The sequence below is a fragment of the Salmo trutta genome, chromosome 15 (assembly GCF_901001165.1).
Source record: "Salmo trutta chromosome 15, fSalTru1.1, whole genome shotgun sequence".
Lineage (NCBI taxonomy): Eukaryota > Metazoa > Chordata > Actinopteri > Salmoniformes > Salmonidae > Salmo > Salmo trutta.
In genome coordinates this window covers 60,598,107-60,615,768 of record NC_042971.1, presented here as the reverse complement: position 1 = coordinate 60,615,768, position 17,662 = coordinate 60,598,107, and the positions used below count along the sequence as shown (strand labels likewise).

General features: G+C 46.0%; 1 protein-coding gene across 4 annotated transcripts in view; it reads right to left on the bottom strand.

Annotated features, from left to right (window-relative positions):
- Positions 1-1,028: 1,028 nt before the first annotated feature.
- arhgap24 (Rho GTPase activating protein 24) overlaps positions 1,029-17,662 on the bottom strand; it is a 202,460-nt gene continuing 185,826 nt past the window's right edge. For 3 of the 4 annotated variants that reach the window (XM_029692396.1, XM_029692398.1, XM_029692399.1), the window contains 7 exons: positions 13,613-13,745; positions 9,407-9,480; positions 9,101-9,222; positions 8,740-8,852; positions 8,085-8,439; positions 6,924-7,638; positions 1,029-2,632 (listed from right to left, as the gene is read on the bottom strand). In XM_029692396.1, coding sequence (XP_029548256.1) covers positions 2,389-2,632; positions 6,924-7,638; positions 8,085-8,439; positions 8,740-8,852; positions 9,101-9,222; positions 9,407-9,480; positions 13,613-13,745 — 1,756 coding nt within the window. In that variant the 3' untranslated portion in view covers positions 1,029-2,388. The remainder of the gene's footprint in view (positions 2,633-6,923; positions 7,639-8,084; positions 8,440-8,739; positions 8,853-9,100; positions 9,223-9,406; positions 9,481-13,612; positions 13,746-17,662) is intronic. The other variant, XM_029692397.1, reaches the window with a different exon arrangement.

The window sequence follows — 17,662 nt, the reverse complement described above, 5'->3', positions numbered from 1 at the left end:
CAAGGTCCAGATCCACCATGAGGTCTCTACTCCATAGGGTCCAGGCCCACCATGAGGTCTCTACTCCACAGGGTTCAGATCCACCATGAGGTCTCTACTCCACAGGGTCTAGTTCTCTACTCCACAGGGTCCAGGCCCACCATGAGGTCTCTACTCTACAGGGTCCAGGCCCACCATGAGGTCTCTACTCCACAGGGTTCAGATCCACCATGAGGTCTCTACTCCACAGGGTCCAGGTCCACTCCACAGGGTTCAGATCCACCATGAGGTCTCTACTCCACAGGGCCAGGCCCACCATGAGGTCTCTACTCCACAGGGTCCAGGCCCACTAGGAGGTCTCTACTCGACAGGGTCCAGGTCCACTCCACAGGGTCCAGGCCCACCATGAGGTCTCTACTCCACAGGGTTCAGGTCTCTACTCCACGGGATCCAGGCCCACCAGGAGGTCTCTACTCCACGGGGTCCAGGGCTGCTGCAGACTGAATCTATACCACTATAAACAGTTATAGTCTCTGTTATATGTGTTCATATACAATGTTGAAAATGGCCATATTATACAGTCTACCCACACCAGGAGTGCTTGAGAAACCAGCACAGAGAAACTCTATTTCTACAAGCCTCTTGACATTGTGATACTCCCCAAGAACTACTGTAGGTAGAGCAACCCCTGATCTACACCGCCCATTAATACACAGAATCATCACAACCCCCTGATCTACAGCGCCCATTAATACACAGAATCATCACAACCCCCTGATCTACAGCGCCCATTAATACACAGAATCATCACAACCCCCTGATCTACAGCGCCCATTAATACACAGAATCATCACAACCCCCTGATCTACAGCGCCCATTAATACACAGAATCATCACAACCCCCTGATCTACAGCGCCCATTAATACACAGAATCATCACAACCCCCTGATCTACAGCGCCCATTAATACACAGAATCATCACAACCCCTGATCTTCAGTTTAGGATAAATATCAACCATAGATGAACATTCAATGTTGAAACCATTACTAACTAGACTTGTATTTAGGTTTAATACAAAATCTACAAAATATGATTCATTTGAAGCCAGAACATTCCTATCTGAAAATGTCTTAAAGCTACAGTACAGACAAACAAAGCAAAGTGTCTATAAAAACATGTACATGTTCTGTCTCTTCTTCTTTGGGATGAATGAAATGGCTCCGTAGCAAAAAGCCACAAGTTATATTAACTTGAATATAGACACAGGAAACTAAATCTGAGTACATAAAGTAATTCAGTACCACCATGTTGAAAATAAAATATATGTTCAACAAAAAGCATTGATATCAAATGGAAATGTCACAAATGGATACGTAGTTATGTTGTTTAAATATACCAGACAAACATACAAATATTTTTGTAACATTTTTTTTTTTTTACACATACATAACTTTTCTTCAGCATTGTTTTTCCTTTACATACACAAGCAGATACATGATAATATGGAACAGGGTTGATTATATACTTGATTGGATCTTGAAGGAAAATGGGGAAGAAGAATGGTTTTATGGGTAGTGTAGTCTTTCAGTAGTCCATGTATAGACTGGGTATATAGTCTGTGTCAGGCAGATAACCAGCCGCCTGACGTCTTCAGTAATATTGCCACAGTCAGTCAGCATGGTTGAGGTCCAGCGGCATGCACCCTGTCCCACTACACACTGAATCCATAAGTCTCTTTGCTTTCAGACGGTATTGTCTCTCTCAATGTTTTTTCTACTCCTTAATACAGGGTTACCCAAACTCAGTCGTGGGGACCACACGTGCACGTTTTGGTTTTTGCCATCAAAAGTTGATGATTAGTTCATTATTTCAATCAGCTGTGTAGTGCTAGGGCAAAAACCAAAATCTGTGCCACATGGGTCCAAAGGACCAAGTTTGGGAAACCCTGCCTTAGTACATACTCCCATCGCCTCTCACTAGATTAAAATGTCACAGTCCACTCTGCACTGCCACACCCCCTCTCACTAGATTAAAATGGCACAGTCCACTCTGCACTGCCACACCCCCTCTCACTAGATTAAAATGGCACAGTCCACTCTGCACTGCCACACCCCCTCTCACTAGATTAAAATGGCACAGTCCACTCTGCACTGCCACACTAGAATAAAATGGCACATTCCACCGTGTACTGTGACAACCCCTCGCACTAGATTCAGGTGGTACACTCTGTCAAAGTGTCACCTTAGTACATTCTCACACTTTCTCTCACCCCCCCAGGTGGTACACACTCCCCCTCACAAGATCCAGACGGTAATGTCCCTTTCAATATGTCTCCAAGTCATTGTCAAGTCCCACCCCCTCTCATTCGATTAAAATGGCACAGTCCACCCTGCACTGCCACAACCCCTCACTGGATCCAGATGGTATTGGCCCGGCTGGGCCGGCGCGGGTCGTCGGTCAGATCTCCGAAGGTAGAGAAGAACTGTTCCATCTCTTTCTGCAGCATCTCGTTCCTCTTCTCTGCATCATCCTTGGCTCGCTCTGCATTACGAAACTTGATCTCCACCATGGTGACCTTCTTCTTCTCCTGGTTGAGCTCCTCGTGAAGGGTCCCCATCTCAGTCTCCAACTCTAGGTTACTGTGCTCCAGGCTGCAGAGACGAGAGCAGTTAGTTTAGAAGGAGGAAGAAGTTATTTAAAGTGGCAATCCAGTCTCTTTTTCACCTCATTTAACACCCAATTTACTTAACAAAAGGCACATCTCAACAGGTGGTCCAGGTAAGTCATGACATAACACAATGCCTCAGGAGGTTGAAGAAATTTGGCTTGTCACCCAAAACCCTGACAAACTTTTACAGATGCACAATCGAGAGCATCCTGTCGGGCTGTATCACCACCTGGTACGGCAACTGCACCGCCCTGAACCGGAAGGCTCTCCAGAGGGTGGTGCGTTCTGCACAACGCATCACCGGGGTTAAACTACCTGCCCTCCAGGACACCTACACCACCCGATGTCACAGGAAGGCCAAAAAGATCCTCAAGGACATCAACCACCCGAGCCACTGTCTGTTCACCCCGCTAACATCCTGAAGCCGAGGTCAGTATAGGTGCATCAAAGCGGGGACCGAGAGGCTGAAAAACAGCTTCTATCTCAAGGCCATCAGACTGTTAAACAGCAGTCACTAACTCAGAGAGGCTGCTGCCTACATTGAGACCCAATCACTGGTCACTTAAATAAATGGATCACTGGTCACTTTATACAATGCCACTCTAAATAATGCCACTTTAATAATGTTTACATATCTTACATTACTCATATCACATGTATATACTGTATTTTACACCATCTATTGCACCTTGCCTATGCCGCTCTGTCATCGCTCATCCATATATTTATATGTACATATTCTCATTCACCCCTTCAGATTTATGTGTGTATTGGGTAGTTGTTGGGGAATTGTTAAGATTACTTGTTAGATATTACTGCACTGTCGGAAGTAGAAGCACAAGCATTTCGCTACACCCACATTAACATCTGCTGACCATGTGTATGTGACAAATAAAATTTGATTTGATTTGATTTTGATTTGCCTTTTATGCTCGCTTCGAGGCAAGCAACACTTAAGCATGCAGTTTAGCACCAGCTGTTCCGGACGACTGTGTGATCACGCTCTCCGTACCCGATGTGAGCAAGACCTTTAAACAGGTCAATATTCACAAAGCCGCGGGCCAGACGAATTACCAGGACGTGCGTCCGCGGACCAACTGTCAAGTGTCTTCACTGACATTTTCAACCTCTCCCTGACCCAGTCTATAATAGCTACATGTTTCAAGCAGACCACCATAGTCCCTGTGCCCAAGAAAACAAAGTTAACCTGCCTAAATGACTACAGGCCCGTAACACTCACGTCGGTAGCCATGAAGTGCTTTGAAAGGCTGGTCATGACTCACATCAAGACCATCATGCCCGGAAACGCTAGACACACTCCAATTCGCATACCGCCCCAACAGCTCTACAGATGACGCAACCTCAATCGCACTCCACACTGCCCTTTCCCACTTGAACAAAAGGAACACCCATTTGAGAATGCTGTACATTGACTACAGCTCAGCGTTCAACACCATAGTGCCCTCAAAGCTCATCACTAAGCTAAGGACCCTGGGACTAAACACCTCCCTCTGCAACTGGATCCTGGACTTCCTGACGGGCCGCCCCCAGGTGGTAAGGGTAGGCAACAACAACAATGAGGGTAGGCAACAACTGCCACGCTGATCCTCAACACTGGGGCCTCTCACGAGTACGTGCTTAGTCCCCTCCTGTACTCTCTGTTCACCCACAACTGCGTGGCCAAGCACGACTCCAACACCATCATGAAGTTTGTTGACGACACAACAGTGGTAGGCCTGATCACCGACAATGATGAGACAGTCTATAGAGAGGAGGTCAGAGAGCTGGCAGTGTGGTGCCAGGACAACAACCTCTCCCTCAATGTGAGCAAGACAAAGGAGCTGATTGTGGCTATAGGAAAAGGGGGGCCGAACAGGCCCCCATTAACATCGATGGGGCTGAAGTGGAGCGGGTTGAGAGTTTCAAGTTCCTTGGTGTCTACATCACCAACAAACTATCATGGTCCCAACACACCAGTCCAAACACACCAAGACAATTGTGAAGAAGGCACAACAACACCTTTTCCCCCTCAGGAGACTGAAAATATTTTGCATGGGTCCCCAGTTCTACAACAGCACCATCGAGAGCATCCTGACCGGTTGCATCACCGCCTGGTATGACAACTGCTCGGCATCTGACCGTAAGGCGCTACAGAGGGTAGTGCATACGGCCCAGTACAACACTGGGGTCAAGTTTCCTGCCAACCAGGACCTATATACTAAGCGGTGTCAGAGGAAGGCTCCAGTCACCCAAATCATAGACTGTTCTTTCTGCTACCGCACTGCAAGCGGTCTAGAACCAAAAGGCTCCTTAACAGCTTCTACCCCCAAGCCATGACGGAAAGGCACTGTAGCAACAAACTGCCCTTGCTGTCTCTGCCTGACCAGTTCCCCTCTCTCCACTGGGATTCTCTGCCTCTAACCCTATTACGGGGGCTTAGTCACTGGCTTACTGGTGTTCTTCCATGCCGTCCCTAGGAGGGGTGCGTCACTTGAGTGGGTTGAGTCACTGACGTGATCTTCCTGTCCGGGTTGGAGCCCCCCCTCGGGTTCGTGCCGTGGGGGAAATCTTTGTGGGCTATACTCGGCCTTGTCTCAGGATAGTCAGTTGGTGGTTGAAGATATCCCTCTAGTGGTGTGGGGGCTGTGCTTTGGCAAAGTGGGTGGGGTTATATCCTGCCTGTTTGGCCCTGTCCGGGGGTATCGTCGGACAGGGCCACAGTGTCTCCTGACCCCTCCTGTCTCAGCCTCCAGTATTTATGTATTTATGCTGCAGTAGTTTATGTGTCGGGGGGCTAGGGTCAGTCTGTCACATCTGGAGTATTCTCCTGCCTTATCTGGTGTCCTGCGTGAATTTAAGTATGCTCTCTCTAATTTTCTCTCACTTTCTCTCTCTCTCTCTCTCTCTCTTTCTCTCTTTCTCTCAGAGGACCTGAGCCCTAGGACCATACCTCAGGACTACCTGGCCTGATGACTCCTTGCTGTCGCCAGTCTACCTGGTCATGCTGCTGCTCAACTGTTCTGCCTGCGGCTATGGAACCCTGACCTGTTCACCAGACGCGCTACCTGTCCCAGACCTGCTGTTTTCAACTGTCTAGAGACAGCAGGAGCGGTAGAGATATTCTGAATGATCGGCTATGAAAAGCCAACTGACATTTACTCCTGAGGTGCTGACCTGTTGTACCCTCTACCACCACTGCTTATTATTATCTGACCATGCTGGTCATCTATGAACATTTGAACATCTTGGCCATATTATAATCTCAACCCGGCACAGCCAGAAGAGGACTGGCCACCCCTCATAGCCTGGTTCCTCTCTAGGTTTCTTCCTAGGTTCCGGCCTTTCTAGGGAGTTTTTCCTAGCCACTGTGCTTCTACACCTGCATGGCTTGCTGTTTGGGGTTTTAGGCTGGGTTTCTGTATAGCACTTTGTGACATCAGCTGATGTAAGAAGGGCTTTATAAATACATTTGATTGATGACTGCTGAACAATTAATCAAATGGCCACCCGGACTATTAACATTGACCCTCCTACCCACTGCTGCTACTCGCTGTTTATTATCTATGCATAGTCACTTTGCAAATTACCTCGACTAACCTGTACCCCCGCATATTGACTCGGTACCGGTACCCCCTGTATATAGCCTCGTTATTGTTATGTAATTTTGTTGTGTTACTTTTTAATATTTTTTTTACTTTAGTTTATTTAGTAAATATTTTCTTAACTTTATTTCTTGAACAGCCTTGTTGGTTAATTAAGGGCTTGTAAGTAAGCATTTCACGGTAAGGTCTACAGTACACCTGTTCGGTGTAGTCCTTTATTTCGGAGTATGTGACAAATAACATTTTATTTTATTTGATCATGGATTCCCATTAGACCAATTCCTTGAATGCCCTACTCATTGAAGTTTGCAGTCTAAAAAAAAACATTTTGCTCATAACATTTTTTTTCTTCTCTTTAGTGTGTTTACTGTATTTATACTGGGATATCGCTTTCAACAGGAGGACATCTTTAAGCTCTTCCTTAAATCTCTAAAACAGTCTTCTCTTCATCTCATTCCCTTCATCTGCACTGATTGTAAAAGACTTGGCTGGCTTTCACCTTGTCCGTTCTTTCAGATCAGTGCAATGAAAGAGAAGAGACAAGAAAAACAATTAAGAAAGATCCTCTGTCTGCAGAAAGAGCTTGTTAAGATATGCATGAACTGTCCTCAAATTAAATAAATGTCTATCTCAGTTTTATTATAATGACACAGTAGGAGGTAGTGGTGCTACCTTGTTATCCTGGCCTCGTACTCTGTCTTCTGCTTCTGCATCTCCTGTTTCAGACTGGCCACCAGGCTGTGTAGAGCACTGTGACTACTGGGTCCTTTATTGACAGGGAACGTCTCACTGTTATCACTGCTGCTGGTGGCTCCACTACCCCTCCCTCCACTACCTCCACCACCGTTCCTCCGCTCCCCCTCCACGTCCCCCCCTGGCTGGGGCTGCTCGTCGAGGGAGGACAGCCCCCTAGGTCCATCCAGCAGCAGCAGGGGGTCCTGGTAGTGGCCCAGCCCACCGTAGAAGTCCTGTTCTGGGCAGGTGGTGGTGGAGGAACGGCAGGACGTGGAGTTGTCTGGAAGAGAGATCTCACAGGAGGAGGTGGACCAGGTAGCACTGTCCACACTCTGCTTGTCCTCACAGCTAGAGCTGAGACACGGCTGTTGTTGATTCTGTAACTGTTGTTGTTGTTGTTGCTGGACGTTGTCATAGGTGGAGAGCCGGTTCTGGGCCACCGTCTGCTCCCCACAGTCCCGAGACTTGCTGTCTCGTAAGGTGACCGGGTAGCCATTGGGCACCCACAGACCATTACGCCCGTTCAGGGTACCGTTCACCACGTCGGTACTTGACACGCCCATGCGGACACCTCCGTTAGGGACCCCGCTGGTGCCCATCTTGGTGCCTGATCCCTTCAGGGTGCGCCGGGCCTGGAGGCCGCTGATGCCTCCTATTAATAAAAATAACAACAATACATTTTAAGTGTCTTTCAGGACTGTCATTGTCCAAGACACATTTCCCCATGGGGACAATAAGGTATATCCTATAATATATACTCAAGGACACCTTACATTGGAAGTACAGTCAAATCAAAGTACAACTAAAATAAAAATCTAGTGCAATTAAAATCAGAACCTAGTGCAATTCAAATCAAAACCTAGTGCAATTCAAATCAAAACCTAGTGCAATTCAAATCAAAACCCAATGCAATTCAAATCAAAACCTAGTGCAATTCAAATCAAAACCCAATGCAATTCAGATCAAAACCTAGTGCAATTCAAATCAAAACCTAGTGCAATTCAAATCAAAACCTAGTGCAATTCAAATCAAAACCTAGTGCAATTCAAATCAAAACCTAGTGCAATTCAAATCTGACAGAACAGAGCAGATAGTAACCTGTGTTACCGGGCAGAGTCTGGCTCTTCTCCTGGTTGGCTGCGTCTCCAGAGGGGGAACAACTAAACGAGCCGTTGGTGACCACGCCACTGCCCTTGGAGACCGCCGGGTTCTTCTTAACGGTTAACGGCGGGCTGCGGGCCAGGTCAAAGCGCCCGGTAACATGGCCGTTAAGTGGGCTGGCTGAGCGAGGAGAGCCGGAGCCGTTGTTGTCTAACATTACCGGGGGCTGGCGGTGAGGCGACTCGGGGGTCTCCCAAGAACACTGTTTCACCCTCTGCTGGGGTATTTGGGTATTGTTGTTCTGTTCTGTAGTCTGTACCGTCGGCACAATCTGGGTCAGCCTCTTCTGGACCTACAGGATAATAATATATTACACTTAGTGCAGTGGGTACATTTGAGTATATGGAAAAAGTGGGATTCGGGCAGCTTTCACTTAAGAACCCAAAGTCTTAACCATTAGACCAAGAAGGAACCTTATGGACCAAGGCTGACAATTGGGTTTACAAGTCCCAGGGCTACTAATCACTAGAGCGGGATTCCGAATTCCCCTCCACTACTGTTAGAACCCACAACCTTGGTGTTGCTAGCTAGCTAGTACCAGGCTTTTAATACCATGCTTGGGCTCGTACCCACGAGCTCGTACACCACCCACCTCGTTGTTGTTGTTGACCAGCTCCAGTGTCTTGGGACTGTCCTCGTCTCTAGGGAACAACACGTCGTGACGACCAATCAGAACAGACATCAGCTGCTGCACTAGCACTGTACCTGAGAACACCAGAAAGGTTACATGTCTTCACAGGTCCATACGCATCAGAATACTGTATACTCACAGTGTCGTAGGCCTAGAAGGACAATGGTGTCAAATGACTAAATATTTAATTAATTATTGAGATCATGTATGCCGTTCTTTCCACTTAAAAAGTTACATTTTTCCATCGAACCAGGTAGGTTCTCTTTTACAATAGCAACCTGAAAAGCCACAGACATAAAGATGAGCTAGAAAATAAACTCACCTTCCATGATTGCTACGGGGTCTTCAATCTTTGGCCGTAGTATATTTGGACCAAAGACCGTGGCCAGGTTCTGGACACTCATTTTATTCACACCTGAATAAGACTGGACTTCATCTAAAAATCTGTAGGTGAAACACAATTAACATCCCAGTTAGCTTTTTAATGATAGTTAAATACTGTGGAACAACAAAGTCACCAACACTAGAAACTTTGCAGGTCAGTCTATGAAAAATAATACTGGTCTTCACAGTAATACAGTGATACAGTAATATAACAATACACAATATTGCAGTGATACTACTCTACCTGCATATGTACTGCAGCAGATTGTAGTTGACTGGAGGTAGACATTCCACTTGTCTTTTCAGTTCCTTCATTCCCTGGGGAGAGAATAAACAAGTTGTACCTGATGTACATCCTAATGTACTATAGAAGTAGGGTACTAGGGGGGTAAGTAGCCCCCTGGGGTAACAGGCCCCCCCCACCCCCTGTAATTCACATTAAGACCAGAAGACGTCACCAAATTATTTACCCAACACTTTCCATGGCTGCCACTGTTCTCACTCAATAAAAAATGTCCACTGTGTCATCAAAAACTTTTGGATATTTCAACAAAACGATTTCGTTGTAAGTTGATCTAATTTTTTACCATTTTGAAAAAGTTGTAAATATATTCCAATGAAGTTAGATCTAGATTTTTTAAATATACAAGTACGAAAGCCTGAAGATAAATAATTCACTTGTTTACAGAGAAACATGTACAGTAGATAATTTTTGATTAAAGTAATAATATATAGTGTGTTACAACCCCCCCCCCCCCCCCCACACACACACACTAGGGGGTAACTGGTATCTGAATGTGTTTCTACCTGTCATTTAAACAATGACTAGCCTAGTTAGTGCTAGTTTATGCTAACTTGCTAGCTAGCAACTTCGCTAGCTAGTTAGCATAAGATGCTAGGAGGGCTAGCTAGCAACCTTACTACCAGATCGTCTGAGGTAAAATATATTAACAAGATAACGTAACTTAATTGCAGTTGTAAGTGTTTCTACTAGTGACTGATAGTTTTACAGTTAATGTTACTTTATAGCCTTTTAGTTGCTACACAGCATTTTATGTCAGCTAGCTAAGATTTGAAGAGATAGCTTTACAATTGGCATCTCTCCCCCTGTTTTCAGTCACAGGTTGGGACTGGATTAGGTGTGAGCAGTGCAGGAGGTGGGGCTCATGAGTTGTGCTCCAATTTGACTGGGGATGGTTTTATTTGTGACCTACAGCATGTTCCCACATCAATGTTACACTAAGAAGTTAATTAGTTAAGTTATTAGTTAAGTTATTGTTATTAAATGTTATATTCCAATGTTATTTAATGTTATTAATTATATTCCATTCCAATATTTTTGAAAACCTTTTGCTCCTGAATGTAATTTTAAAGACTGCTGGGATTTAAAATCTTGCATTATTCAAACAATATTTAGTGCAATTGTACATATTGGGTTGTATGGGTAAGGAACAACAAAGAAAGAACAAAGACAATGAATGTGCAGGTGAGGGACTTTACATCAAATGTCCTCATAGTGCAGATATTACGTTAAATAAAGGTTAAATAAAGACAAAATGAATGGTGACGTGCAACACCATTTCCCCCCATATTTTATTTAAATAATTAAAATAAGACCACTAGACATAGCTTTTAACTATTACTTACTAAAGAATTTTGTAAAAACGGATTAAATGGATTTTAACACACTTGTGTGAAACTCTATGCCATAATCTTCAACCCCATCGAAAGAAAGAAAACAAAAAAACTTTTCTAAAAACAACATTTCATGAAATAACAAAAAATGTGTAAATTGTAGCCATGTATTTCCCTTTATAGTTTGTTTGCCTAAGCATGACCTTCATCCACATACCATTTTTTTCACCAAAAGTAGCTTTTTTTGTGTCAGCAATTAGACGTTTTTATTTTACCGTTATTTAACGAGGTAAGTTAGTTAAGAACAAATTCTTCTTTACAATGACAGCCTACCCCAGCCAAACCTGGGCAACGCTGGGCCAATTGTGCGCCGCCCTATGGGACTCCCAATCACAGCCGGTTGTGATACAACCTGGAATCGAACCAGGGTCTGTAGTGACGCCTCTAGCGCTGAGAAGCAATGCCTTAGACTGCTGCGCCACTCAGGAGCCCCTAGTGTATCAGTTTAATACATGTTCTACACTCTTTGGAGCGATTCATGGGATGGATTAGGGCAAACATATAGTTTGACATCACCACAGAATATTAGCTAATTGCTTTACGGAAGTAGATAGTTAATAGTCAATGAAGTCTCTGCTTTACATGTATGCTTTAAATGTAGTAGATATTTTCCCCACATTATGAACGGACATTAAAAATGCATAATAAACCCTATTTATTCAATTCAGCATAACTGTACCATTAATCTTATGAGTCCAAGTCCATTTAACAAGTCATAGGTGATCAATTGATGATATCTTAACAGATCTCCATTTTTAATCTGGTTCAGATTTTACCATAATCAATATCCTTGGTTGCGTCCCAAAGAGCACCCTATTCCCTATCTAGTGCAATACTTTTAACCAGGGCCGATAGGGCTCTGAGTATCAATAGGGTACCATTTGGGAGAAAGCCCTTTTCCCAGACCATTATTGTGTCTTCTGCCGTGACCTCACTAGCTTTACCGGTGGGCCATTCTCAACGTCTACACTGATCCTATGGGGGGAAAAAAACCTTCACTTTCTTTGACATTTTCATTGTGTCTTTCAAACAATTCAAAGAAAAGCAGGGTGGGAATATGAGATATAGAATGAGAAAAATGTGCTGCTTCTTCAGTTCAATCTGTTGGTCATGCTCAGGACTTTGATTGTGTTTGCTGTGAAATGATCTGATACCTATGGGTTGACTGGCTGACTGGTTGACTGGCTGACTGGTTGACTGGCTAACTGGCTGGCTAGTTGACTGGCTGACTGGTTGACTGGTTGACTGGCTGACTGGTTGACTGGCTGACTGGTTGACTGGCTGACTGGCTGACTGGTTGACTGGTTGACTGGCTAACTGGCTGACTGACTGACTGGCTGACTGGCTGACTGGTTGATTGGTTGATTGGCTGACTGGTTGACTGGTTGACTGGCTGACTGGTTGACTGGCTGACTGGCTGACTGACTGACTGGCTGACTGGTTGACTGGCTGACTGGTTGACTGGCTGACTGGCTGACTGGCTGACTGGCTGACTGGTTGACTGGCTGACTGGCTGACTGGTTGACTGGCTGACTGGCTGACTGGCTGACTGGTTGACTGGCTGACTGGCTGACTGGTTGACTGGTTGACTGGCTGACTGGCTGACTGGCTGACTGGTTGACTGGCTGACTGGCTGACTGGTTGACTGGTTGACTGGCTAACTGGTTGACTGGCTGACTGGCTGACTGGCTAACTGGTTGACTGGCTGACTGGTTGACTGGCTGACTGGTTGACTGGCTAACTGGTTGACTGGCTGACTGGCTAACTGGTTGACTGGCTGGCTGACTGGTTGACTGGTTGATTGGCTGACTGGTTGACTGGCTGACTGGTTGACTGGCTGACTGGCTGGCTGGTTGACTGGCTCACTGGCTAACTGGTTGACTGGCTGGCTGGTTGACTGGTTGACTGGTTGACTGGCTGACTGGTTGACTGGCTGACTGGCTGACTTGTTGACTGGCTGACCGGCTGTGGGTTTTCAGAGGTACGATAGCTAGCCTATAGGTCACACTGGAGTTAGATTCACACATGGGCATGCAAGCACGCACGTACATACGCAAACACACACACAGCTCAGCCCAGCTAAGACACATACACAGCTCAGCCCAGCTAAGACACATACACAGCTCAGCCCAGGTAAGACACATACACAGCTCAGCCCAGCTAAGACACACACACAGCTCAGCCCAGCTAAGACACATACACAGCTCAGCCCAGGTAAGACACATACACAGCTCAGCCCAGCTAAGACACACACACAGCTCAGTCCAGCTAAGACACACACACACAGCTCAGCCCAGCTAAGACACACACACACAGCTCAGCCCAGCTAAGACACACACACACAGCTCAGCCCAGCTAAGACACATACACAGCTCAGCCCAGCTAAGACACACACACAGCTCAGCCCAGCTAAGACACATACACAGCTCAGCCCAGCTAAGACACACACACAGCTCAGCCCAGCTAAGACACATACACAGCTCAGCCCAGCTAAGACACATACCAAGTCGCTGAATGAAAGATGAAAACAAACAGGATTGGAGAGTGACTGAGGGGAGTTGAGGACTGATAACCCCATAAAGCAGCAAGTCTTGTAGTGTGAGAGAAGATTCATCTGATATGAATGGTTAACGGCACCCTATTAATACTTTTGACATGTCCCATAGGCTCTGGTCCAAAGTAGTGCCCTACGCAGTAAAGTGAATAGGAAGCCATTTCAGATACAACTTAAATCTTAGACCCAGGAAGTACTTACAGATTCCTCGTCCTTGCTGAGCAGTTTGGTGCAGGAGAGGAACTCATCAAACTTGGAGAAGGGGATGACTGGTTCTGGTAGCTCTCTGAGATACAGCTTTAGTAGAGAGGCTACTGTATGAACATCTGTATTACTGCAGAGAGAGGAAGGAGAGGTAGAGAGGGAGAGAGAGCGAAGGAGTAGAGCGAGAGAGGAGAAAAAGAAGAGAGAGAGAAGAGAGAGAGGGGGAGAGAGAGGAGAGAGGGCGAAAGAGAGAGAGTGAAGGAGCAGAGAGAGAGGAGAGAAAGAGAAGAGGGAGAAGAGAGAGAGGGGAGAGAGAGGAGAGGATAGCGAGAGAAGAGAGAGGGATGAGAGAGAGGAGAAAGTGAGAGGGTGAAATAGAGAGAAATAGCGAGCAAAAGATGGAGGCAGAGAGGGAGAGGAGAGGGGGAGGGACAGAGATGGAGGCAGAGAGGGAGAGGAGAGGGGGAGGGAGAGATGGCGGCAGAGAGAGGAGAGGGGGAGGGACAGAGATGAAGGCAGAGGAGGGAGAGGGGTAGAGAGAGAGGAGGGGGGGGAGGGGAGAGACAGAGAGAGAGGAGAGGGGTAGAGAGAGAGGAGAGGGGGAGGGGGGAGAGAGAGAGAGAGAGAGGAGAGGGGGGAGAGGGGTAGAGAGAGAGGAGAGGGGGAGGGGGAGAGAGAGAGAGAGAGAGAGAGAGGAGAGGGGGGAGAGGGGTAGAGAGAGAGGAGAGGGGGAGGGGGGGAGAGAGAAAGAGAGAGGAGAGGGGGGAGAGGGGTAGAGAGAGAGGAGAGGGGGAGGGGGGTAGAGAGGAGGAGAGGGGGGGAGGGGGGAGAGAGAGAGAGAGAGAGAGAGAGAGGAGAGGGGGGGAGAGGGGTAGAGAGAGAGGAGAGGGGGAGGGGGGAGAGAGAAAGAGAGAGGAGAGGGGGAGGGGGGAGAGAGAGAGAGAGAGAGAGGAGAGGGGGGAGAGGGGAGGGGGGGAGGGTAGAGAGAGAGGAGAGGGGGAGGGGGGAGAGAGAAAGAGAGAGGAGAGGGGGGAGAGGGGTAGAGAGAGAGGAGAGGGGGAGGGGGGGAGAGAGAAAGAGAGAGAGAGAGGAGAGGGGGAGAGAGAAAGAGAGAGGAGAGGGGGGGAGAGGGGTAGAGAGAGAGGAGAGGGGGGAGGGGGGAGAGAGAGAGAGAGAGAGGAGAGGAGAGGGGGGAGAGGGGTAGAGAGAGAGGAGAGGGGGAGGGGGGAGAGAGAGAGGAGAGGGGGAGGGGGGAGAGAGAGGAGGAGAGGGGGGAGAGGGAGTAAGATGAAGCACCTTTAAACGAAGAAGACATAAACACAGATCAATGTATGGAGGAGGCAATGAGGGAGTGAAAGGAGAGAGGGATGGCGGGAGGGTGGAAGGATGGATGTACAGTGCCCTCCACTAATATTGGCACCCTTGGTAAATATGAGCAAAACAGGCTCATAATATATTTATTGTTTATCCTCTTGGTATTTCTTTCAAAATATTCACACAAATCTAACTTTGAATGAAAGTTAAAAAAATTGAAAGAAAAAAATACATTCTTAACATAAAACAAATATTTTTCTCAAATATATGTGTGCCACAACTATTGGCACCCCTTCATGCAATACTTCCTGCAATCTCCCTTTGCCAAGATAACAGCTCTGAGTCTTCTATAATGCGTAATGAGGTTGGAGAACACATGGCCAGGGATCTGAGACCATTCCTCCATACAGAATCTCTCCATCTCCTTCAGATTCCCAGGTCCTAGCTTGTGGACTCTCCTCTTCAGCTCATCCAACAGGTTTTCTATGGGGTTTAGGTCAAGGGGACTGGGATGGCCATGGCAAAACCTTGATTCTGTGGGCAGTGAACAGTTTTTGTGTGCTTTGGTTCATTGTCCTGCTGGAAGATCTAACCACGGCCCAGTTTAAGCTTCCAAGTAGAGGCAGTCAGGTTTTGATTTAACATCTGCTGGTACGTGATGGAGTCCATGATACTATGTATCCTAACTAGTTGTCCAGGGCCTTTGGAAGAAAAACAGCCCCACAACATCAACGACCCACCACCATACTTCACAGTGGGGATGAGGTACTTTTCTGCATATCTATCTTTCTGTCTTTGCCAAACCCACCTCTGGTGTGTTTCCAAAAAGCTCTATTTTGGTCTCATCTGACCATAGAACCCAGTCCCATTGACATTTCCAGTAACGTTTGTCAAACTGTAGGCACTTACTTGAGTTTGTTGTTTGATGTCAGCAAAGGCAACCCTCCCAAACAACTTGTGGTTATGTATGTGGCATCTGGTCGCAGTTTTGGAGATTTTCTGACCCCAAGACCCAACAATTCTCCATCTGTGATCCTTGTAGATTTTTTGGCTACTCGAACCATCCTCCTCACTGTGGGTGGGGTCAATATAAACCCACGTCCTCTTCTAGGCTGATTGTTAACATCTCCTGTTGCTTTAAACTTCTTCATTATTGCCCTGATAGTGGAAATGGGCAATTTCAACCGTTGAGCTATTTTCTTATAGCCATTGTCTAATTTGTGCAGCTCAACAACGTTTTGTCGCACATCATTACTGTAATCTCGGTTCTTTACCATAGTGATGGATGACTATGGGAACTTGGCCTGTGTGCCACCTCATTAGACTCCAGTGAAACAGGAAGTCATGGCTTACCACTCAAGTATTCCAAATCACTCAGGTGAACTTAAAAACGTAAAATATGAATAGGAATATAGTTCAGTTAGATTTTACTCATAAGAATTTCTAGGGACGCCAATAATTGTGGCAAACATATTTCGGAGAAAAATATTTATTTCACATTTATTTTTTTCAATCATTTTACTTCAATTAAAGGTTAGATTTTTGTGAATATTTAGAATGAAAGACCAAGAGGATAAACAGCAAATATTTTTTTTTTACAGACCGTTTTGCTCATATTTATCAAGTGTGCCAATATAAGTGGAGGGCACTGTATGATGTAGTGCATAAATAAAGTGTGACAGCAACCTGATCCCAAATCAGGATACTGTGGGTGGTGGTGTGTGGTGGGAGAGGGGACCATCTCTCACATGCCTCTATCATCTCTGAGTTATGGAAGGTGTCACCATCCTGATACACACATCCCTCTCTGCAACATCCCACACAGTAGGGGTTCTATGACAACCTCTCTCTCTCTCTCTCTCTCAATTTTTCAATTCAATTCAATTCAATTCGCTTTATTGGCATGACGTAACAATGTACATATTGCCAAAGCTTACTTTGGATATTTACAATATAAAAAATAAATAAAAATGAGAATCAAAAATTGTCAACGGGACAACAGTAACAACAATAACCAACGGTCAATATAACCATACATTCAACAATAACAATAATCATACAGTTGAGGACATGTGCAGGTTTATTGGTCTGTCAGACACTGTCCCTCAACTTATGGCAGGCAGCAATGTAGTGCGCTGCTAACCCACAGCTCTCTGCGTCCTCCCCCAACAGGATGGGTAGCCTATCCTCATCAGAGAGGTCTTTAAAACCTTGAATAAGGATTTCAAATTTGGGGAAATGACACTCTCTAATTGTTTTATATTTTTGACATTTTGTCTCTCTCTCTCTCTCTCTCTCTCTCTCTCTCTGTCTCTCTCTCTGTCTCTCTCTCTGTCTCTCTCTCTGTCTCTCTCTCTGTCTCTCTCTCTCTGACAACCCAACTCTTTCTCTCTCTGTCTCTCTCTCTCTCTGTCTCTCTCTCTCTCTGTCTCTCTCTCTCTCTCTGTCTCTCTCTGTCTCTCTCTCTCTCTCTGTCTCTCTCTGTCTCTCTCTCTCTCTGACAACCCAGCTCTTTCTCTCTCTCTCTGTCTCTCTCTCTCTCTCTCTGACAACCCAACTCTTTCTCTCTGTCTCTCTCTCTGTCTCTCTCTCTCTCTGTCTCTCTCTCTCTCTCTGTCTCTCTCTCTCTCTCTCTCTTTCTATGTCTCTCTCTCTGTCTCTCTCTCTCTCTCTATCTCTCTGTCTCTCTATGACAACCCAACTATTTCCCTCTCTCTCTCTCTCTCTCTCTCT